Source organism: Tympanuchus pallidicinctus, unplaced genomic scaffold, assembly GCF_026119805.1.
Source record: "Tympanuchus pallidicinctus isolate F22 unplaced genomic scaffold, pur_lepc_1.0 scaffold13, whole genome shotgun sequence".
NCBI classification, from domain to species: Eukaryota; Metazoa; Chordata; class Aves; order Galliformes; family Phasianidae; genus Tympanuchus; species Tympanuchus pallidicinctus.
This window is the reverse complement of record NW_026294648.1, coordinates 2,584,099-2,607,659: the sequence shown is the minus strand read 5'-3', so window position 1 is coordinate 2,607,659 and position 23,561 is coordinate 2,584,099. Positions and strand designations below refer to the sequence as shown.

At 42.2% G+C, this 23,561-nt stretch overlaps 1 protein-coding gene across 2 annotated transcripts; it reads right to left on the bottom strand.

Annotated features, from left to right (window-relative positions):
• Window positions 1-3,210: 3,210 nt before the first annotated feature.
• On the bottom strand, window positions 3,211-23,556 carry COMMD5 (COMM domain containing 5). Of its 2 annotated transcripts, none has more exons than XM_052673365.1 (7): window positions 23,315-23,556; window positions 20,105-20,265; window positions 18,994-19,031; window positions 15,224-15,274; window positions 11,074-11,169; window positions 9,265-9,340; window positions 3,211-5,041 (listed from the first exon to the last, which is right to left on the bottom strand). In XM_052673365.1, the coding sequence occupies exons 1-7, from the start codon at window positions 23,478-23,480 to the stop codon at window positions 4,940-4,942; spliced, it is 690 nt and encodes a 229-aa protein (XP_052529325.1). In that variant the 5' UTR covers window positions 23,481-23,556; the 3' UTR covers window positions 3,211-4,939. The 2 variants fall into 2 exon arrangements, with proteins under 2 accessions (XP_052529325.1, XP_052529326.1); XM_052673366.1 differs by having other exon boundaries at window positions 19,003-19,031; window positions 23,315-23,554.
• Between the last annotated feature and the right edge of the window lie 5 nt (window positions 23,557-23,561).

The window sequence follows — 23,561 nt, the reverse complement described above, 5'->3', positions numbered from 1 at the left end:
CGCGGCGCCATCCCCGAGCACTGCTCTGCGCCGCGCCCCGGATCCGCCCGCGCTCCGCAGGTGCCCCGCGGCGCTCCTGCAGCCCTCCTGCAGCCGCGGTTCGTCGCTCTCCTAACGACGCTGAAGCTTTCTCACTGTCGGCTCGTGGCTGCTTTCGGACAGCGGAGCGGGGAGTTCGGCGGGAAGGGGCCACGGCCGTGTGGCCTCGCTGCAGGGGTGCACCTGTCTGATCCCACCTGCTGACATCCCTGTTCTGAGGCTTTCTGCAACCTGCCAAAAACTTGGCTTCCCTCCCTAAGGCTTTCGGATATGTACACCTATATCTCTGTACACAAAGTTCCCAAGTGAGTCCTTTAAGTAAACGAATAAAAGGGTTTATTGAATAGCCGCTGGCGTTAGACATTCTTCCCGCTACTGGCTCTGTCTGGCCTATTGGCACAGCACAGCACAGCCCGGTACGGGCTGATTCCAGGAAAGCAGCGCTGAACTACTCGAAGTCCGGGTGGAGCGATGTGCGGGACCACGAGCAGGAGCCGGCACGCAGGGGCGGGCATTTTCCTGAGCGAGCCGATGCTAGCAGCACACAGACAGCTCGTCTTACAACTTCCATGCGAGAAAGCCTCCTGTTATGAAAGAACAACAGCCTTAACAAAAGGAAAAACGTTTTCTCGAAGTCGACGGTTGTCTCTATTGCAAAACGACCGTCTCGGCAGCCTTTCTGTGTGTTATTTTATAACCATTGTCCTGAAAACCACTATGAGTCAAAGCCTATTCAAGCGAGGGAAAGTGACATAACCGCTGGTTACCAGTAGCGATGCGATGACAATCCCTCTATCGGGGATATGCCAGCAGTATTTACACAGTTACATAGCAGTTAAAGAGATAAGAGCCGTGGTAGAAGGGGAGGTTTGCTACCAGCGCATGAATTCAGGATAGGGAATGGAAGTAGATTATCATAGAAAATGTAATCAGATTTGTGTTCTGAAAGGAAGTTCCACAGCTTCTGTTTACAGCACTTGAGAAGACAGGCAGGGCGGTTTGCGCAGCACAGGACGGGCTCAGAGGAAAGGGCAGCAGTGGTGCCTGCAAACTGCTAGTGGTGGGAGCTGTCTGCTTCTGGAAGGGCATAGAGCCACAGCTCTTTATCCAAAGCCCAAAGATCCAAAGATCTCGTGGACGGCCTGTGGGCAACAGGACTTCTCAGGAGAAACCAGCAAGCTCTGCCTCTGCTAGCTCCTGGTGCGTGCTGTTTGGTGAATGTGAGCATTGCGTGGGGCGAGCAAGGTGCAGCGTGAACATCACAGCCACTCAACAGCACTTTAAAGCCAAGGCGCTGCTCTACTTCTCAGCTGCACACCACTGTAGAACACCTTGCTCCAACAGCCAGCTCAGCTCCACAGATGCTGCCCTAGTGAAGACAGCTGCATATGCTGCTTTCGTTTTGTTGTATGTCATATTCTGAAAGCATGGAGTTTTCCTATACTCACATACATAGATATCTGTGGATTTGGAACAGCAGTGGGGCTGCAAACCACTACCTACCTGCATTGCTTGGGAGATTGGGAGCTGATTAATCTTTCACTTAAACAGAAGTTACAGCTAGGAGGTGACTCACTCTGCAGAAGCACATCTCCTTTCTATGATTTTTCTACAAAGGGAGGTTTAATTTCTTCCTTTTAATGACAATGAGCACAATACTGGTTTTCTTCCAGCAGTTAATGGCTGGCAGAACAGTGTAAGAGCACGACTGCATTCTTCAGCCCTCTTCTGGAGCTATAATCTGCATCACACTCTGAGACCACAAAGCCAGCGAGCAATCCTATTTCTTTCCCTTCCCACACACAACTACCCTAAATGTGACATTCTTGCCCACCATCCTTCCTGACAGAGCTCCTCCTCTGCTGGCAGCAGGGATGTTAAAAGCCATGTAACAAATAAAGGTGTTTTATACACAAGTGCTCTCACACTCTGCAGTAGTCCATAGGTGAGAACAGTTTTGGACTGGTAGCTGAGCCAGTTGAAAAGAGGAGGCCTAACATTCCCTATGCAATAAAGCTGTAAAGGGGGAATTTACTATGGTCCACTTTTACCACATTTACCACATTTACTATGGTCCACTTGCCATGGTTAGAAAAATCACTAGAATTAAGATACTAAATACATCCACCAGTTTAAAGAAATGGATGGCACCAGCAAATAAAAAGACAAACAGAACAACCCACCAACCCCAGGGGTTTATTTTATTCAGGGAAAACTACAGATATGAGTCAGGAAAGGTCCTTGTCACCTCTTGATCAAGCGATGGGATGCACACAACAAGTATCCCATTCAAACTGGATCTTTCCCTGTGTGATAAAGAACTAGGGATTCACACCGTGTCCCTGGAGTGTAACCAAACCTAAAGCGAGCTGGGTGAAATCAGTTCTGCTCAGACATGCCCAGACTTTTAGAAGGTTATTTTTATTCTGTAATGAAATGACAATGCTCCCAATTGAAGTTCAGTGGAATTCAATTTCCAGAGCATTTTTATACCAAATTGAGATGTTTCAATGTTGAACGAATATTTCGCCAATTGGAAGGCTTATTCTATCAAAAGTGAGGGACTATCTGCCAGCCATTCTCACCAGCCGTTTTGGTGAAAAGATCATCTGTCAAAAGCAACGCTCAAATTAGCTCCTTTTGTTCATAAGAAAAGCCCAAATGTTTAAGTACCTGTCAGTGTGCACAGTAAATGACCAACAACAGCAAACTCCTGCATAATGTGCAGCAAGACAAAGGAGACTGTAAGGTCCATCATCCTTTCCAGAGAACTCGAGCATGCAGCCAGGGAGCAGGTCCATTCTGGTGCACACATATCACTGCTGTCACAGGAGAACCACCAAACAAATATATTGTATCTAGAACGAGAAAGTACGTATTGATTCTTCTATGCTGCCCAATAAAAATGTACTGTGCAGATGTCTTGAGCAGTAGGATGCATTGTACACTCAGTGTTCCATTTGTCGTGAAGAGTTCACTGACAGCCTCAGTGGAGGTACATTCTCCAGCTCAAAAACACATAAATGTAATCATTTAAAAGGGCAAAGTTACAAGAAAATGTTTTGTTTCACACTCTGTGATAATGTGATTCCAGTAAAAAGTAGAACAAACTTCAGAAAGCAAAACCAAAAAGCAACCACCACATTAATGCAATCTGCAGTCCTCTTGAAGTTGTAGGGGCTAATTTGTTTTTATTTGCTTTGGTGTGAGCTACACAGAGCAGTTAAGGTGCGTGAATCAAATTGGGAAGTTGATGGGTGGCCTACAAAGACAGCAAACAGAACACATGGCTTTTGAACAGCTCGACATCACAACATGCTTATGTGAATCCACAGGACGCTTCATGCAGAGGTTTGATAGACTTTCAGGATTGTGGCTATTCAGCTGTCTGTACGTTGGTATGCACTGCCGTCAGAGAAGACTCAACTTAAAAAGCAGGACAATAATATCTTGTGGCTGTTGTGGTTTGTAAAATCCAAGAGCCAAGTTATCCTTTCCTACAAAAACACCTGTGGAAGTGTGAAAGTCCTCCTGAATCCATGATGTCATATTCAGTAGCTTTTTTTTCTTTTCTTTCCCTCCAGGAATGAGGGCGATAAAAGCAAGTTCTACACAAGACGAACAAGAGAAGTACGGGTGGCACTACTACTGCCTCAGCAAGCAGCTAGAAAATCCAATGCTTGACAATGGTAGTGGTATATGTGTTCTCAACTACCTGCGACAGGTGGGTAAACCCTGTGCCAAGGCCCATGAGCTGTGCTGTTTAGCTGTTCAATCTCCATGTCCTTACTCTTGGGGGAAAACTCTTCCAGGCACAGACTCAGGAATGCATCCCTTCTTAGCAACGCCCTTAGGGACATATTTGTGGTCCCATTGAGTTTAAATGAGACTTAAAACATATGCTTCCAGTTAGGGGAGTTCTTTCAAGCTTTACAAATGGAGCAATGGAGCCTTCAGCCCATTCTGGACTATTTTGTTGACCTGGGTATTGTTTGGATATGCTTTCACTTCTGACTTTCATCCCAGGGACTGCATACAGCCTCCTCATCCTGGGGTCTGGCTTGTGCTGCTAAGAAGTATATTAGCTGTAGTGATCTACAAGGCTCCTGTCTTCTGCTGCTGGATATCATCACCGTGCCAGAGGTTTCTGCCCTGTAATAAGGCTCAGACAATTCAGTCTCAGACAATTCAGCTGACAAACACGGGAAATATGTGAAACAAAGCAGGCATTCCCACTTAGAAATCTACAAGATTAGTCCTGTTTAGTGCATAGTGATCATCCAGGTGAAGACTTAGATTACACATTTCCTCTTCTGCAATACCGCTCAATTAGCTCAATCCATACTTCTTTCTCAGACTCCCACTTTTCTTCAAAATTAGTTTTTAAATATATGTACCTACACTTGAGTCACTTATCAAGAAGTCAGACAGCAATTTTACTTAGGCCAAACTCAAATGCAAATTCACATTTGTCACACTACAACACAACAGTAGTTGTATGTTTTATTTGACACGTTGCAGGGCTTTCTTCTGATACACATTGATGGTGCTTCCGGTAGCAGGCTTTCAAAAATAATTAGAGTGATGAATCATAATTGGGAAGAAATGGTTCTTACATGTAAGACAGTTATTTTAAAAATGTTTTGATGAATCATGCAAAAAATGCTTGCAAATAGGATTATGCTTTTTTATCAATATATTTTTTTGGTTTTTTTTCTAAGTCTTAAGAAAAAAGCTTGTGCTTTTAATGCTTGAATTGAAAAAATATTTACAGCAGACATAATAAGTGCTACATGGCAGTTACAAGACAGGCAAAGTGGTGATGGTCCCACGCTTTACCCTTCACCAAATTCACTGAAGGTTTCACATCTGTTCTGCTAACATCCCAGCTCAGAAGCGTTCAGTCCTGGATTTTCAGTATGCTTCTTTTCTCCAAATCATTCATTTCCTTCAGGATAAGGGCTACGTTGTATCTCAGCTCCTGAAACTTTGCAACTGGTACCTGAAACAGAAGGTTCAGTTTAACAAGCATGATACACCTTAGAAACTTCGGGCAAGGCACGCCTATGGAGTGTCAGTGCAATCTCTCTTTAACATAAATAAATTAATTAAATAAACAAATATATATTAGAGTTAAGACAAAGTGTTGCAGGTTAATAAATCTCACTGAGGCTGTTTGTCTTCGTAATGTATGAATGAAAGGGAAGCTTCTGCTGCCAAAAACCAGCAGGTATCTCTTGTACTGTACAAGCTGGATCTCGGTAACACTAAGCTCCTGCAGAATCCCAAGGCTCCACACAAAAATGTTAAGTCTAAGAAGGTATTGTGAAACATGAAACTAGGTGCTCTTCTCTGTTACTGAAAGAATGAGGGTTTTTTTCTGATATTTCTGTATGTTTTAGAACACTCAAAAAAACATCCGGCCAGATCTACAAGCTAGTCTACAGTTCCCAAAGCAATTCTTTCCTACTGTTTATTTTCCATTAAGAAAAACAAGGGGGGTTCAGTAGATTCAGTCAGGGTTTGTGATGTGTGGACCTTTTAATTTGGACCCAGTTCTGTTACTAACTTCTGTCAAACCATCAGCTGCCTTTGTCTTTAAAGCACCTGAATGCTACAGCTAAAGACAGGCCACACAAGAGGTTGTTATTTTTGCTTTGACATGAGAGGACAGAAATCAACCTGGAAAGCAGCCACAAGACATTCTCATTTTAAACAAGAAGAGAAAACAGGTGCAATCACAACACTAGAAAAAAATTACGGCAACTTAAGGATGGCCAAAATTAGCTAAAGCCAATGACAGAAGAGCCCCTGCTAGCTGACTAGAAATCACAATTTAATTAACAGAAATTGCAGTGGTGACTTCAAGACAGTGCAAGTCTCCACAAAGGAAACTTCCAGTTCTCACTCATACAGTGCTTGTAACCAACATGGGAATATCAGACAAATGTATCCAGACATCACAAGCACCAGATGAAGGTCTGAGCAAGCAGTCTGAGCCGGACTGGTGCAGTAAAAGTGCACAGAAAACCAAGTCCTGAGAGCACTGGCTCATCTAGCTCAGGTCTGCCCTAACTCTCCACTACTATTTAACCCAGATGGGAACGTCAGACCATCTACTTTTTCTAGGCTAAAGAAATGTGGCAATGAAACAACTGCTGCCATCAAATCCCTCTTACAATGTGAGGTCAAAATTTTCAAATCAGCAAATCCAAAATATCTAACCTACATAAACACGCGATACCCTGCCACGTTCTCTGCAAGGTTATATTTATAGCATGGTCAGAACCATAAAAATTCTGATTATTTGGGTGAATCCCCTTTTGAAATGCTGTAAGAAGGGAGACAATGCTCTGGGTATAAAAATCCAGTCCCAGATTGTATACTAGTCACTTTTTCAGATTTGTTACATCTCAAAATCGAGCTTCCCTGTTACCCTGGGCTGCCAGAATGCTGAGGTTTTGTGGATGCTAACCGGAAGAGATTAGATTCAATTTTTGAAGAAGTGTATAAACATGACATATAAAGACACTTACATGTCTTAAATATGAATTCTTTGAGCCAGCACACTCCTGTAGGCCTCAATGTATATTCCATTTGCAAATGGTGCACCCAAAGCAAGAGGCTTTCAGTTTAGAAAACCTATTTAATTAACTTACTTAAAAACTGTTGAATTCAACTAAACACTTGTGTCAGGTGATATATACATGTCAGTGGAGACAAGCATAAAGAATTAAATTGCTGTTTAGAAGAGAATATTACCACAAAAAACTATTTAACTAATGAACACAGCAGCTTTCCATTCAACCTGAATACAACATGTTTCCCTATCTCACCACCTATCCTGGTTAAAACCTGGTTTTACAAGGGATTAATGGTGAGTAACTTATGGCTTATGGCACTGTGCACTGACTTATGGCTGTGTGCACCGACTGTAAGTTCAGAGTTAGTTTCATAAATTAGACTATCGATTAAGAAGCTAACAAGATAGTATCTTCAAAGAGATGACAGCCTGAGAGAGCAAAAAACAATGTGCTGCAATTCAGCACTGCAAATGCTACAAAAGTAACTGGACAAACTGATAGCAGGCATTTGTTTAAGCACAAGCTTCAGAGCTAAGGAGATCAGCTTTTCGAAGGCTAAGAGGTCAAATCAGGTTATGGAAGTATAATGTCTGCTCTCTGTGGATCATGCAAATATGGCACCCATCAGACATGATTTGACGTGGATGAGACTCACTGCGAGGGTCGAGAGGAGGAGAGAAAACTCACAGATTTTCCTGTACCATTTCAAGCTTGAGAAGCCAAATGGAAGGAAGTAAATTGAGCACTGTTAAGGCCCTTCAGAGAACACATCTGAGCAATGGCTTAGATTGAGGGGCAGGGCTTCACAGCAGCGCAGTGCACAAATGCCTGTGTCTGCATTGGTGCAGCCCAGACCGCTCTGCAGAGCACTGGCTAATTTACTCTGCTTCTTTGTCTACACTGAAGTCACACAGCTCTTTGACAGAGTCCCAGTTCTTTGACACTGCCCACTGCAGCTGATATCAATCATATGAGAGGAACCCAGCACCTGATTTGCAATTTCCAGATGCAGGGGAAGACATAAGAGGAACGGATGAGACCCCTGGTTTTGCTGGGCCCAAAGCAGAGGGGGTCGTGGGGAGGCTTCGTGGCAGCCACAGCTCCTTACGGGGAGCAGAGGGCAGCGCTGAGCTTTCTCTCTGGGGCCAGCCACAGCCATACCACAAAACTCAAAATGCTTCAGTTATTATTTGCTTTCTGAAAAACATTCATTGTCAGAAAACTCACTGTGCTTAGAAAAAGAAAACAAAACCTAGGAGACCAAGCAGGACAACTTGTTTCTGTGACATACACTTTAAAAACCATTCATAATGGGATTATCTTCTGGTTTTATCATTTTACATAATCCCTGTAGGTTAACAGGACATCCAGTACTTGTTGGAATGAAAGAAAACTGAAGAGACGAGGACTATGTTTACCTGCATTTGGTTTTGGATCAAAGAGCTACTATTTGCAGGAAGATCACTCATCATTAAAAAATCCTGTTTACAGCCAGATCTTTGGTATTCAGATCTTGGCAGCAAAAAGCTGACTTGAAAAGCGAGGCATTCAGTTTGCTATCAGATATCTGCACTTCTGCATGCAGCAGCCAGGCACAGCAACACATCTCCACAGCAGACTGGAAGCAAAGCCCCAAATCATAACAGTTAAGAGCATGTGCTAACTTCTATCAAGTGAAACACATCATGCTGAGAAGAGTCAGCCTGAAGACCAAGGTATCACTTAAGTTCCATTTAGATCTCAGAGGGTGCTAACAGGCTGCTATGAGGACTTCCCACATTGGGGTGGGTGAATCTGATCTTTTGTGAACTGAAATCCCCAACACCTGGCAATGTAGCACAGAGTTTATACCTTCCTCAACAGCTGTACTGTGAAACATTACACTAAAGTCAGTCCAATTCTATGAGCCTATAGTGCTTTGGTGCTTCTTCCAGACTACTACTAATATGTATACCGAAGCCAAAATCTTTTACGAGTTCAAATGTGACAACAACTGTTCAGTTATGCACTGAACTCCTGTACGTGCTACCATGTTATTTATAGAACAAATAGCATTCCTTTTCAAAGGTTAAAATATGAAAGAATGTATGCTCTTTTTTTTTTTTTGCAAGTCATTACATACAGTATCAGAAATACTGCTGCTGACTGATCCTGAGGTAAAGAAACAAATAAGCTTTTTACTTTCTTTCTAGCAGCGAGATCTGTGCTAAAGAAAACAAAACTATCTCTGCCACAGAAAAGAATGTTTTACCAGGCAGGAAGTCTAGTAGTGCATCATATCTTATATAAACTACCCTAGTAATTTTCCTTCTCTAAAAAGCCATCATGAAGTCTGGAGGTAAGAGCTGATATCAAAACTATCATTTTAAAACAAACTAGGTGTTATGCAACAGTACTTTCCAGTAACTAATATAACTAATATTCATATAACAAACGAGCTCTCAGCCAAATGTGCATAGGAATGAGGTATGAAATGATTTTGGTTGGCAATCAGTTACATATTGCATGTGGTTGCAGCAGCCCTGGAGGAACGCAAACTGATAATGCACTGTTTACAAAAGCTTTAATGTTTTAAATAGTAGTTCAACTTCCTGAAAAGAACTCTAAGTGCTTTCTTATTTGTTATGGCAATCAGACTTACTTCAAAGCGATGAGCTGTCCCATCTGAAAGCTTCATCAGCATTAAAATGGATGGTTGAAGAGCACGGGCCAGTGAGCTGAAATTATTTACAATATTAGTATTACAACAATAAACATCAGCAGTGTGACAGGTACACCACTGCACACTGTACAACTTCAAATGTTCCTACTGGTTTTACCTGAATAATTTTTATTACAGAGCCACGAAGATGGGAGTCCTGTCAAACTTACCTCACAATTTAGACTAAAAAGTTTGAATATCTTAACAACAGCAAGAAAATGCTAACAAGAGGATTTTCATTTTACACAAACTATGACAGGTGTAAGAACTGACCAAGTCTGGCTAGCAATAATGCACATTTTTTTTTAGTGCAGTTGCCTGTGTTGTACTAACTCTTTCCATCCCTTCATTCTTTCAACTGCCATCTCATCTGAGGAACCAAGCTCTCCCAGTCTTCATGCTAAATTAGCAAATTTGGGTTGCTATTTATTTTACATGATGACCCAAAGAGGGGAAATGAGTCATCGTTGTGCAGCATTCATCAACAGATGCTGCCAAAACCTGCTCAGGTACTGACAGGTGTTCCAGCCAGAAGCCATGCCTCTCCACAGAGGCTGCTGCTGAACGATAAACAAGGATTCCCATGGGGAGGATGACTGTAAAGGAAAATAAGAAGGCAAACAGAAAAGGGTAACACGTTGCTCCTATGTTGTTTGGAAAGCAATCATAGAATTTACCCAAAGCTTGCAAGAGTTGTGCTTGAGGATGTTTATCTGTACATTTTGTTCTTTTATAAGCATAGATTCTTCTGCATCATGATAGCTGTGTGGTGCTTTCAGCACTGCTCATCTGAGAGTCACTTGAACTTGTAGCTTGTGGCCATCACAGTTTTCACTTAGGAGAGCTTTTTCTCGTTTTCAGAAAGATTCCCCCCAGTCACTTATTGCTCTCTCAACTACGTCAGCAGTGGGACTGAGCCCTCTCTCAGATCCTGCAATGCAGGAACACAACACCAAGTCACTCGTGCTAACAATTTCAGCTACTGACAAAGATTGGATCAACTTCTAATTTCTTTCATCCGAAACAAAAATCAGGAAAAAATCACAAAAGGTTTCTACTTCCTGTCTAGCCAAAGATCCATCCCATAACTGCCTCTGCTGTGGCAGACAGCAAGAAGTCATTCACTGCAAGCATAGACAAGATGCTCACACAGAGGCTTTTATTCCTGTTTTGTGAAAGAAATTAGGAGGCAGGTCAATGACCATTGCATAACTATGGCAGTGTGAAGGTGCCCTTCTGAAGCCTTTCTGCCAAATCTACAGCAGCAGATATGTAAATAGGGTATGAAATTTTATTTAACACACACTAAACATAAATGATAGCCTACTTGAGAAACTGAATAGACAATTTCCCTCCCCTTCTCTTGGCTGGCTGCTTGTGGCTCAATCCATCTAATTGCTTCCAGCATTAGGGAGCAGTGTGAAGTTGCATCGGATCTATCAGGTTTTAAAATAATGAGAGACCAAAACTTGGAATTAAATGATTCCAGCACAAGGGTTTTAAACAGCAAACAAATAAGAAGCATGAAAAAAAATATATCACTAGCAGAAGATGAAGACAGCAGCCTGTTGGTGAGTGCACGTAATCTTCTGCATATCATCTGACATACAGTGTTAAAAGAAATCCCCCTTATCTTACCATTTAACGCAGTAAGATACACTTCAGCACTTAATATTTTAGGCAGCATAGGAAGTCAGTTTAACCTGGGACAAAATCTCTGCTGTGGTCATGCAGAATTCTCTTTTTTACCTTGTGGATATAGCCACATCCACTCTCCACTTGAAGTCCTGGACATTTGGCAGCTTACTTGCTTGTGCCAGAGCTGTGCCTTCAGAAACAGGACGCCTGTAGAGCAAATCAGAAACAAGAGGCTGAAATGCAAATTCACAAAAGCAACAACAATCTAAAGGGAGAATAAGATTCCTGAAAACAAATCTGTCTGGAACTTGTTTCTTGTTGTAAATCTATCATCACTTAGAGAGATTTCATGGAATGGTTGAGATTGGAAGGCTATGTGGTCCACCCCCTGCTCAAGCAGGACTGCCTACAGCAGGTTGCCCAGGAACACGTCCAGGTGTGTTCTGAACACCTCCAAGGAGGGAGACTCCAAACCTCTCTGGGCAACCTGTGCCAGAGCTCAGTCACCCACACAGATGACCAATGGGTCTGACTGAGTTGAAGGTATAAGATGGCTGTACTCAAATTACCCATTTTTCTTATGTTTAACTGCTATGGCAGCTGTCAAAACAAGAGAGACAAAGCTCGCCTGTGTAACTCCAGCAAACTCAGGTCATTATAGATTTTAGTCGTTGTGGTGGCTGGCCTATCTATTATTTCGATTCTCAAGCAACTGTAAGGCACAGAGAAAGGGACCTACAGACACATCTTCGCACAAATCCAGCAGGAACAAGCAAGCAGGAACAGAAGACAGATGACTCAAGCCACAAAGCTGAACTAAGCTCATTGTGCTCCTTCAACAGAAAGCACCTAGTATTAGCTCACAGCAGTGCTCTAAATGTAATGATATTAGAGTTTACTCTGAAGCACATTTTAAAATAAAATCCCACAGTGGCTCTTGCTAATCCAGCATACTTTATAACCTCCAAATTCCTTATGTAATATACCTGTCAACCCCAGCACAAGCTTCATGACTTCTGTCTAGACGACTGTTTGAGAAGGCCCACACTTCCTTTATTACTTATATTACAGGAAGAATCAGGCTCATCAAGCCTAAATTTCATTCTGTGAGCAAATACAGTCGACTTAGATTAAACTTCAGGTGGTTGACAGTCTTGAAAATTTTAATAGCATCTTAAACTCCAGGTAAATTAACAAGCAAAATCTAATACCAAGACATAACAACCACCCATTTTTTGATATACAAAGAGAATACCTTCAGAATGAGATCATTCAGCTGGTCCATTAGGAGGACGGACTGGACTTAAGTGTTGCTTACATTATAATTATTTTTTTGCTAAGTATCCCATGTCTCTGGTAGTTATTTACGGTACATTTCAAAGCTACTCCAGCTAAGGGCAGGATAAGAAACATTACATCCTTTATCCATGGTGCTAGACATAATCTAATTACAGAGTTTACCTCAGAAAAGAATCCTCTCTGAACAAATCAGAGATCCTAGGAACTCGGATTCTTTAGTGAGAAGTGAGCTTGTCCTTTTAGAAACTGCTGAGAAAGATTAAAGATTTGATAAGGTACCAAATACTGATAGGTAGGATCTGCAATACTCTCGCATTTAGTGAAAGTAATATAAGAAAGAATGCATTCCTTTTTGGGGGGCAGTGCTGGTCAGAAGTGACATACATCCCAATGGTACAACAAAGTAATGAGCGGAGAAAATAGATCAGCTGGTTCCTACACACGGTACAGTACTGAATAGGAAGTAGGTCACACAGCTGGGTGCAACCATAAGGAGTCACAGACTGGAATGGACATTAGCAGGATTAAAGAATAAGAACAGGCCTTTCGCTCAGTGGTGAGTTGCTGCCAGAGCATTGCTTAATTTGGGAAATGCCTAAAAACAGCCACACTGCTGCTGCATCCTTAAGACACACTAACTCCCTTCAATGGAGGACAATCCATTCAGCGTAGCAGCAGCACTGGGCACAGAATGAACAGAGATAACAGGAAGATGTTACAGTTAGCAGTGATGGGAAAGGTCAGCAGTGTCCAGAGGCTGTTAAATTATAGCATTCCTGTGCCAAAATGGACTGCACCTCAACACCAGCTCCTCAGAGTCACCGTTTTTAAATCTCAGATTCGGCTTCTGTCAGCACTTTCTCAGAGTGCAGAAGATTACAACTGCAAGAATCCTGTAAGGCTGACAGCGTGCATAATGGCCAACATACACACAGATATTACAAAAAACCTTAATCAAACCATCAGCTTCCAAGAGAAATAGCAGAACGGAGCAGAAAAAGACTCAAGGAACCTTGAATCCACAACCTATGCAATTTAACTACATTTCATAAACTCTCAACAGCTGCAATACACTGTCACCTCATGTACAGTGCCTAAGGCAGAGGTTAGAATGAGTAAAGCAACATGGATCAGTGACAGAACATCCAAAATGGTATGCCTGCTGACGAGAACATCACCTGCCAAAGGATGCAACAAAGAGCTGAAGATGGAAGAGTTGCGAATTTGGAGCAGTGACTGACATAACAGCATCAAAACTGGAGACAAATTTGGAATGGGTTGTGATGCACATAATCATTACAGGCCAGCAGGCCACTGAACAGAGAAAATGTATAAATTAGTAGTGTCAAATGGCACATGGAATGCTCACTCTTGGAAGAAGCTAAAGCTATGCTATCTAAAAAAACATGCAGTACACTTACTATAAACATTCAAAGTGGGGGAAGTTATGGCTATGCTGTCTCTTAAAAAAAAGTTTTAATTTCATACGTTTATTTTATGGTGTGAATATGCCAAGTTTTATTTCCCTTTCAGTCTATATCGTTTGATGGAACTATGGAGAAACAGAAATAAGAATGCTCAATTTTCAGCACTTCAGAGTTGGTGTTTAATGAACAAAATGTCAAAAATAGAATATGATGCCAGAAAAAGTATTAAAAACTCTGAAATTGGTTTTTCTGGGTTATCCAGCTCATAGTGAATTTTTTATCAGATGCCATTGCTTAATACTTCTCTTATCATCACAGTCACATATATTTACAATTCAATAAGCATATGCATGATTCACTACTACACTTAAAACTATAAAAGCAGATCTGTCTAGAAATCAAATCCGAGGTGCTTTTCTCTGATCTCAAAACACAGAGCAAGATTACTCTGGATAATCACAGCTTCTGAAATGAGAAAAAGCCATATTTTCCAGCATCGTGATTTCACAGTAGAAAACAGACAATCATGCATGCTTCAAATGACATCTATATTTAACTTCATTCTCCACTGCAAACAATATTTCCATTTTGCAACCATGAATTTTGCATTCTTTCACACCTATAATTCAAATAGAATAACAAAGAAAACACGAGAAGGCTGAATTTATTTTTTATCCCAAGAGGGATTCATTTTAAAGTAAGATTTTAATCAAGGACATTAAAAATATTTTAAATGCTGGTAACAGCATTCAGACCTTTGTGAGGGAAAGTGAGACACCACAACGATGATTGTCAGCATATCTGAAACAGCTCTGCGTTGGTGATGCCAAGTTCTGAGTGACCTCACGTCTCAAGGAGGAAAGCTCTACATATGCAAGAAGTTCAAGCAATTTCAATATACAGAGGAACATAAATATAATTGAGTAGAGAACAGAATTGAGTAGAAAAGGATAGGAAAAAAAGGGAATCCCTCTAAGGAAAAGCAGAGAGCCTTTTCAAGAAGTTTCTGACCAGTCACAGTCTGAAGGTAAGGAGGTATATTGCTTGGTGAGTGAATAACAGCTAGTAGAGCAGATGATATCTCATATATATCATCAAGTCACTCAGTCTGAATTCAGCTGTACAGTAAGACATGATAAATGCTGTCTGAGAAAGTTTCTACAAATCACAACATGTAGAAGGATGCTCGTTGCTTGTTTCTCAACAAAGCAAGCCTTTCACTTTTGCTCTAACTTGCAGTGATGATGATAAGAACACTTAATTCTGCAATTTACTCTTCATCTGTAGGTAATGATTCATTTTACAGAGGATATAGAACATTATAAAAACTGGTGATGATCATAGAAAAAAATGGAAAAATGACATGAAAGCTACTTACTGCACACATAGGCATGAATTATAGATATTTATACTGAATCCAAATAATGGGACAAATCTTCCTCTCGTGTGTTTAGAGAATTTTGCTGTTTCTTCAAGAGGCCTGCAATATGTGTATCTTCAGGGCTGCACAGTGCATAATACACAAAAACACTGACCTGTTACCAAAGACAATACTGGAAAAGTCTGTGATGAAATCTTCTGGTATCCTTAAAGAAAAGAGCAACAGAAAATAGATAAGTGTTTTGTAACCACAGATATATGGGCTTAGCTGCAAAAACCTATTGCAGAACACAAAAATAGTATCAGCATTTTCCATTTTGCATTGCTTAAAATTGCCATCATCTCTTATGTAAGCACTTCAGTATTGACTCAGTCTATGCTCTCAGGAGGACAGGCTGTTTTCACAAGAACCCTAAAAGCTGTGCTACAACCTCCTGTGCTACCTAAAATGGCAACAGGGAGTTTCAGAAGAACCCTGTATTTGACTCATTTCTCTTAATAAAGAAGTTTTACTGATGTCTCTAACAAGCACAGAAGGCAGATGGACAACACATGCTTATAAACATCCCAAGCCTATACATTTCATTTCACTTTCACCTTAAAAGAGCAATGAAAAGAAGACAGAATGACTTGCTCCCTTAACAGTAAGAACAGAAGCCCTTGTAGCTGAGAGTACTTACAAAGAGGAACCATATCCTTTTGTGGGGAGGGCAAGGATAAATGTGATGAGCCCATTAAAACAAGCTGAACAGACTAACTCACTCCATCTGCCTTTTGCACTCCACTACTTTACCATTCCTCTGCTGCTGCTTTACAAATAAGCTCCTGCTAATTTCCAGTTCAATATATCAGGCTGTGAGCTGCAAACAGACTGCAGAGCAAACATTATCTGATCAGCTGCCTTTGCACAGAGACAGTAACCTCCTGCAGAGAGGCATGCTGGACAAGTGGAAGAAGTAACTGCTTCAGCTGCCACAGTTAAATCCAATCAGTGCCCTGAGACATTACTCACCACTGCCTTGAGATACACAGCAGTCTATCAAAGACAATCAAAGCAAACAAAGAAATTACCTGTGTTAAAGGGCTTACAGTGTGGGGAAAAAAAAAAAAAACAGCTCATCAACTCACACAGTGGGAAAATGAAATGGCAGTTATTTGAGTTTGAACCCTTTTAAGAAAACATGGGGTTTAAACAGGTTTTTAAATAGTACTTGGATAGAACTGAATTCGTAGTAGTAAGCCAGTCAGCTGAGGCAAACCAGGAACTGAGGATGGGAGACTGGTCTGATTGTTTAGTTGCATGTGTCTCTCCGAAGAGATGAGAGTTTCTGCAAGTATTACCTATGCTACCTGTACAAGCATATCATTTAATTCCACCACATAACCTCTGAAAGAAGCAGAAAGCTGAAGAAAGGGGCTTATAATACAATTACTGTGATAACTATCACAATGCTTGTCAAGTCTGCAGGTCACTAAAATAGTAGCATCAATGCTACCTTTACACTTTATTATTTTTGCCCTGAAGTTAATGATTTTGCTGAAAATTCTGTTCCCAACTCAAGCAGCTCATCACATACAGAGCACTTCAGACACAGAACATGGTGCAGCTCAGGCCTGAGCTACAGGTGGTGATCAGTTTCTCAAAGGAACATTCCGAGAATAAGATCTACCGTAAGGATGCCCCAACCCCATGTTATTGTCCTGAGCCAAAAAGTTAGTAAAGGAAGGAAAAAAATAGCATCCAAAATTTAGTATTTCAATCTCACTGGTTGAGTTTGTCAGGACAAAAAAATATAGGCTACGGTATGGCAACCCTATGAAACCAGTGCTAACGATCTAATTCAGCACAAGTGAGCGTGGTTCCCAGCATCTCACTTTCCAATAAAACTAGAAGCCAAAATCAGCTGCATCACCAGGAAATTGGGGATGACAAGACTTTGTATGGATGGAATTAGACAGGCTAATTCTCAGCTTCACTCAAAAGAACAAACTACGAATGAGAAATGAAAACAGGTAACCCAGCTCAGATCTCAATCCTCTTAAAAGACACATTCACAAAGAAAATTAAAATAAGAAATAAACATTTTTCTGCCTTAAAATGCAATATACCTGCCTAAACACTGGATGCCAATAATGCTAAGACACTGCTTCTCAGTTAATTGTGTGTGTTCTTCGTGCACATGATCACAGGATGACCCACAGGAGTCATAGCATGAGGATAAAAGTCTGAATGTAATTAGTAGATGAAAACATTTCACGTTCAGGCCCAGCTGTATTGGGAAACAGAGAAGCTGACATTTCCCAGAAGAATCAAAGGTGCAGAAGGTGGTAGCATTTACTGAGTGCCATAATTCTAGAGTAGAATGAGCTGTTTACTCTTCTGCAAGCTCAGCCACAAGATGAGGAGAGCTATCAAGAGAAAAAAAAAAGACTGTCAGAGTCCAAATAACCTCTAACAATCATGGGAGCATATAAGCCACAATGAGCAGCACATAAAACATAGGAGTGCAAGCAGCACAAATGCAGATACCTGACCTATTGCTGCTGTATCAGCCAGGTTAACCAAAACAACAAAACACAAAAGATTTAACACAATACAGCGGAGAGAAAAAAGATCATTCAGACTGAAACGCCTTTTTGTATTTCCATGAGTAATCCATGAACTTCAAAAAACAATACAAAAGTGTAAGGCAATAAGCATGGCCAGATGACAAAGACAGAGGATCAGGAATCTGTATTTCCAGATACAGGGTACAAAGCCAGCCCAGCCAGTGATTTCTGACACTCCTGTATACCTACTTTCTCCACTGTTCAAGAGTGGAATATTCACCTACCTCCAGAAAGCTGCCACAGAGCTTTTCTTCATTATTCCATAATCACATTGAACACATTCTGTGCACGCCTCAAAAAACACCAACTTCCACTGGGCCAGAAGAATTTCATCAGTTTCTTACTGACTGACTTTAACCTGGGTGTGAACGCTGCAGCGTGCTGGAGGAAGCAGCTTGTCTTTTAGCTCACAAGCCAAAAGGAAAGCCAAGCTCCAGCTCTCTGCTTCAGACAAAATCAACAAGACACCGTTCAACACGGCCTTGATTCCAACTCACCACCTGCATCTGAGCTACCTGAAGTTGCTCACGAAGTAACTTATGCTTATGACTGATCTGAGAAAGAAGGCAATCTGTAGGTTAACGGATAAATAAGGATGAGAATAGAAGGAAGTAGAAATCTCTACATCCTAGATAGGAATCAGAATGCAAAGAACTGGAGGAAATTAGTATTTTAAAATATTTGAACCTTGGTGCAGAAGTTTTTCTACAGATGAAAGCATCAACTGCTGTTATTCTCTGGTTTCAACCAACTATAGAAACAGGAATAACCTATAAAGATCATCACTACCTGACGGCTGGCTTTCAGAATACAAACTTTTATTCACAGATACTCTGAACAGACTGATGTAACAAATGTTACGTTTTGTTGGGTAACTGGCAGAAGAGATCATAGCTGAACAAGGTGGCAGCGCTTCTTGAGTGTTGTATCATTGGTCTTTCAAAGAAGAAAAAAAGTAGGGCAGTTTCTTAGCTTCTGAAATGTTATCACTGTCCTACCAAACATGTTAAAAAATATTGCAGGGCAAGGTGAGGATGGCAAAGAGAAGGTCACTCACATTTGCATAGCCTACATTACAGACTAAATTAGACTGATCTCAGCATGCAAAATTTACTGCTCATGCTCAGTGCTAAATCAAGTCTTACACAACACCTGTTTTTTTCCTCTGGCTTTCTATGACATTTTGCAACAGATGCATTATGTGTTATTTACAGGTAATTTCCATACCAACTTAGTTGTGTAAAAAAGTTGACTTGGGAAGGCAGTTACATAAAAGTTATGAAAAACAAACAGATGGGGAAAACACAGGCATTACCAGGCATACCTGAGCTCCTTCAGGTCTTCCTTAAAAACCTAGAAAGACAAAGAAGGTGAAATTTTAGAGGATAAAGTGAAGGACAATTTCTTACCAAGTGAACTAACAGTAGCTACTTGCTTCCTATCTCTCACCCAAAAGTTTTAATGTCAATGCCAGTAATTTTGAAATGATTGAAAAGAATTTCCAGAAGCATTCAATTAATTTGTGAGAAATTAATTTTAAAGGCAAGCTCTCTCAGAAGGCTTGATGTTCTGAAAGCTGCACCCCAGCCATTTCTTTCATGTAGTTACTCACAACACGTCTTCAGAGTAATGACATGACCTTATTCTCACATATGCTTTGCAGCAACTTGTTTGAACTATGACAAGGTAAAGGCAGTGGCAAAAGATGAGCACTGTCTCAGTGTTTCCTGCAATGTGTGTTTTCCCAATATGCCTGGGTCAATAAGGACGCAGTCTGTTAACTAGGGAGAGGTGTCAGAAGCTCAGAAGAGGTTTGCTCACATAAAAACAAAATTAGAAAAGTAGAAGAGAATATAACATAAAAAAAAAATATAGAAAATAGCCATGAAAAGGGAATGAGAGTCAGGACCATGGCAGGTATATTCACATTCACAGACAACATCTACAGCATAAACAGAAATAGCACTTTCTCCCAGTTCCCACTAGATTGTTCTGACTGTAACTCCTTCCTTCCCTTACAGTAGAGCTTTGAAGACATAAAATTTCCCCTATTTCTTTGTCCGTAAGAGTAAAAAAAATGCACAGTATATGTGAGCACATAGGGTAGGAAAGAGCATTGATGCCAATGAAATGACACTTTGCAAAGGTTTCTTTAGGAGCTAACATGCATTGTAAACAAGATGCTTAAGCAGAAAAAGACACAGTAATCTCTTTCCTATAGATTTAAGAAACACTCTTCTGAAAAGCTTACTGTAAATCTATACAAGCAAAAACATCTCTGTGTTTCTAAGAGTTTCTTCTAATTACTCTAACTTGGAGCAACATTTTCACGTGGAGCTCCTCACTCTGGCAAACAGCAGCTCAGTGGTAACTCACATGTGGCACAACTGTAACTGATTAAGGCTCTGGGTCCTCCCACAACTTACTTCTTGTTTGAAAGTCGATAAGGGGAGTCTCAGTGCTTCTCGAAGAAGGGTGTACATGCCAGAAATGAGGAAAGCAAGCTGCTCTTCAGAGAGGTCGGTGCTTTCTGCAATCAGCTTGACTGATTCTTTGCAGTCTTTTCCTTCCAGTGCATTCACAGTGACTGTGAATAAGACAGTAATGCAAGATCCTTTTAAAAAGTGGAAGACATGGTGACAGTGAACACCTCCTATACCCATGATTTTACTTGTTGAATGTGCTGACATTTTTCCAGATATGAAACTATCACTTCAAGTTACTGTAAAGACTTCTGTCTGATCATCTTCCACCAGTCAGTCACTTTATGAAGAGAACTTCAACATACTAAGCTTTTGCATTTTGAAACTGAAGACGCTTTAACTGTGGAATATGTTCCAGAGGGACAATGGAATAAAGATTAATAAAAATTCATTGCTCACAAGCTCAGGTCTGACTGGAGCTTCTATCATTAAAGTTGTTCACATCTGAAGTCTGCTTACAACTTAATAATCTTACACACAGGTTTGAAAGCGACAAGAGAGTAAACAATTCAACATCGTTTTCCAGCTTTTCACATAATTTATCTTCCAGTAGCAGTAGAGACTAATGATTAAACAGCAAGGAGGCAAAACTAAACCTTCATGTCTTGTAGTCTGCACAATAATAGTGCTCTGAGGGAAATGACTGTTAGTCCATGCAGCAGTACTACATACTACTAACTGGCGTGGCACGTCAAATTCAGTGATGAGCCCTGAACCACTCACATGGCTGACTCAGTTTGCCCAGTGCCGTCACAGTGCACATTTTGCACAGATGAGATAGGATGGGCAGGGAGCTACTAACACCAAGCTTCCCCCATTGCCTGAAAAAGGCTTTGCTCTAAGACAAAGAAGGTTCCTTTCAGAAGAGGAAGAAAATCCAATTTTCTGCAAAAGCCAAGTGCATATCAGCACTGAGGCCTCTCTGCTGCATCAGGTGCAGAGCAGGACAGGTTGCTGACTACTACTCACCTATTTAAATATAGCTCCAGTTTGTCTAGACAGCTTTTACGACAATGTCTTCTTCCTACAGACCAATCTTAACAACTGGTTAAAATCCACTGTCTTCTTTTAAAAGCTACTCACTTTGCCCTAGAATACAACACTTTTTTTTTTTAACTCAGAATTGTTCGAGGAACTCAGAAATATCAGCTGACCCAGCATTTCTAACAGTCAAATGGAGGGAGAACAACCCAAAAAGCATCCCAAAGAAGTCCCTCTGCTAAGCCACTTGCTCCCAGTAGATGATACACGAGGACACAAACTTCTATTTTAGCAGAGCCTACAATACTGGGTAACCATGAGATAATGGTGTATACAGTTCTTATGTCTTTAACCAAGCAGGCACATGAAGCACCATCTAATTGTTTTATTAATTATTATGTAGCGATAAATTGGCAGCAACAGCCTCAAAAAGACAACTTGGTGCAAGCACCGGAGCAATTTCGACACAGCCTGTTGAAATCCAAGACCTGCAGCGCTCTGCGAGCTGCTAATCACAGACCATCACCAACAGAAGACACGCGGGTGCCTCCGCCAGTCCTACAGGAACAGGCAATCCCACCCTCCCGGCAGTGGCGGACACGGGCACTATAATGACCCAATTCGGCATTGTTTACTTACTCTACCCTAAGATTCGAAGGACTGTTTGCTCCCCCTAGGGTAGCAAGCAGGCATGGCACACCACAACGTGGCTGCTAACCTCAGCCATCCCGCAAAGGACCGTTTAGGGGACGGTCAGGCTTCCCAGCACCGATAGAAGTTTTTACTCTCCATTGCCCCAGCAGTAGGCAGCAAATACAGTTCCACGTCTGCAGAAACTTTTGTCCTCATTGCCCCTATGTGTAGCTTTATCGCGTTCAGATGCCATAAGGAAATCCTGGCTACACTGCCTCATTATTGACAATATGCAGTAATGCTTTTAAAGACTTCAAAAAACAGCAACAACAAAAAACATACCAGCTACCAGATACTTTGAGTTCATATTGACTAAAATGAGGAAAAAGCCTGGGAGGCAGTTAGTAGAAAGGATGAGCACAGCAGGGTCACAGCCCTACTAGCATTGGTTAGGGGCTGTCGTACTGGAAAGGAGCTCTGAGGACTTTGGGTTTCTGGTGGAAAACAGATTGGTCAGGAGCCAGCAGCATGCTCTTGTGGCCAAAAGAAGGCCAATGGGACCCCGGGGTACATTACAAAGTGAGTGGCCAGCATGTCAAGGAATGCGATCCTTGCCCTCTGCTGTACCATGATGAGGCCACATTTGGAGCTGCACCACAGAATGGCCCGGTATGGAAAAGATCTCAAGGATCATGAATCTCCAACCCCCATGGTGGCCACAGGCAATGCCACCAACCACATTTCATAGCAGCCCAGGCTGCCCAGGGCCCCATCCAACCTGGCCTTGAACACCTCCAGGGATGGATGGGGCATCCACAGCCTCTCTGGGCAGCTGTTCCAGCACCTCACCACTCTCATAGCAAAGAACTTCCCCCTGACATCCAACCTCAATCTTCCCTCCCTCAACTTAAAACCATGTCCTGTTCTGGACTCCTCAGTCCGAAAAGGGAACTTCTAGAGAGAATCCAGGGAAGGGCCACAAAGATGACGAGGGGCCTGGAGCGTCTTCCTTCTGGGGAAAGGCTGAGAGCCTCCAGTTCAGCCGGGAGGAGACTGTGAGATTCCCTTGCTCTTTATAAATCCCATAAATACATAAAAAATGCAGGAGTCAAGTTGACGGGCTCAGGCTTTTTTCAGTAATGTGAAGCAACAGAACAAGGGGTGACAAGCAGAAACTGGAACACATTTAGTTCCATACAAACATGAGGATAACTCTTTTTTACTTTGAGCGTGGCACAGCTGCCCACAGACGTGTGGGGTTCTCCTTCCCTGGAGATGCTCAAACCCATCTGCGTGGGTTGCTGTGCCACTGCTGTAGGGAACCGCATCGGGGGGTTGGAGTGGGGGAGGTGTTGAGGACCATGCTATCCCCTATGGCTCTGTGACTCTGATTCTGTAGGCGAATCTCGTGGAATACAGGGAACCGTGGAATACGTGGCACCGAAACGCGGAGAAAGGCATCGGGGAACGGCCGGGCTGCGGCGCTCGGCCGCACGGAACCCCCTTCCCTGCGTGAGAAGGCCCAGTGCCGGGCCGTACCTTTCAGCAGGCGGCGGAAGGTCTCCTTGCCTACTTCCTGCAGGCCGCGGGCCATCGCCTCCACCTCGGCCGGCAACCGCGGCCCCAGGAAGCCGCCGCCGCCTCCGCCGCCGCCACTCTCACCGTGGCCGTAGGCCGCTCCCGCCGCCTTGCCTACCGCCGCCATGGCAGCGCGGCCCCACTCGTGGGCCGCTGCTCGGCCTCCAGCACGGTGGGGGGCGCTGCACTGTGGCGGCGCGCCGGAAGT

What these genes read in the sequence shown, in the direction of transcription:
- COMMD5 (XM_052673365.1), bottom strand. Translation starts at nt 23,480, where the DNA reads ATGGCGGCGGTAGGCAAGGCGGCGGGAGCGGCCTACGGCCACGGTGAG. An exon ending in GATGTGGCTATATCCACAAG is followed by an intron (nt 9,341 to 11,073) that starts GTAAAAAAGAGA and finishes AAATAATTTCAG; the next exon opens with CTCACTGGCCCGTGCTCTTC. An exon ending in GGACAGCTCATCGCTTTGAA is followed by an intron (nt 5,042 to 9,264) that starts GTAAGTCTGATT and finishes CTTCTGTTTCAG; the next exon opens with GTACCAGTTGCAAAGTTTCA.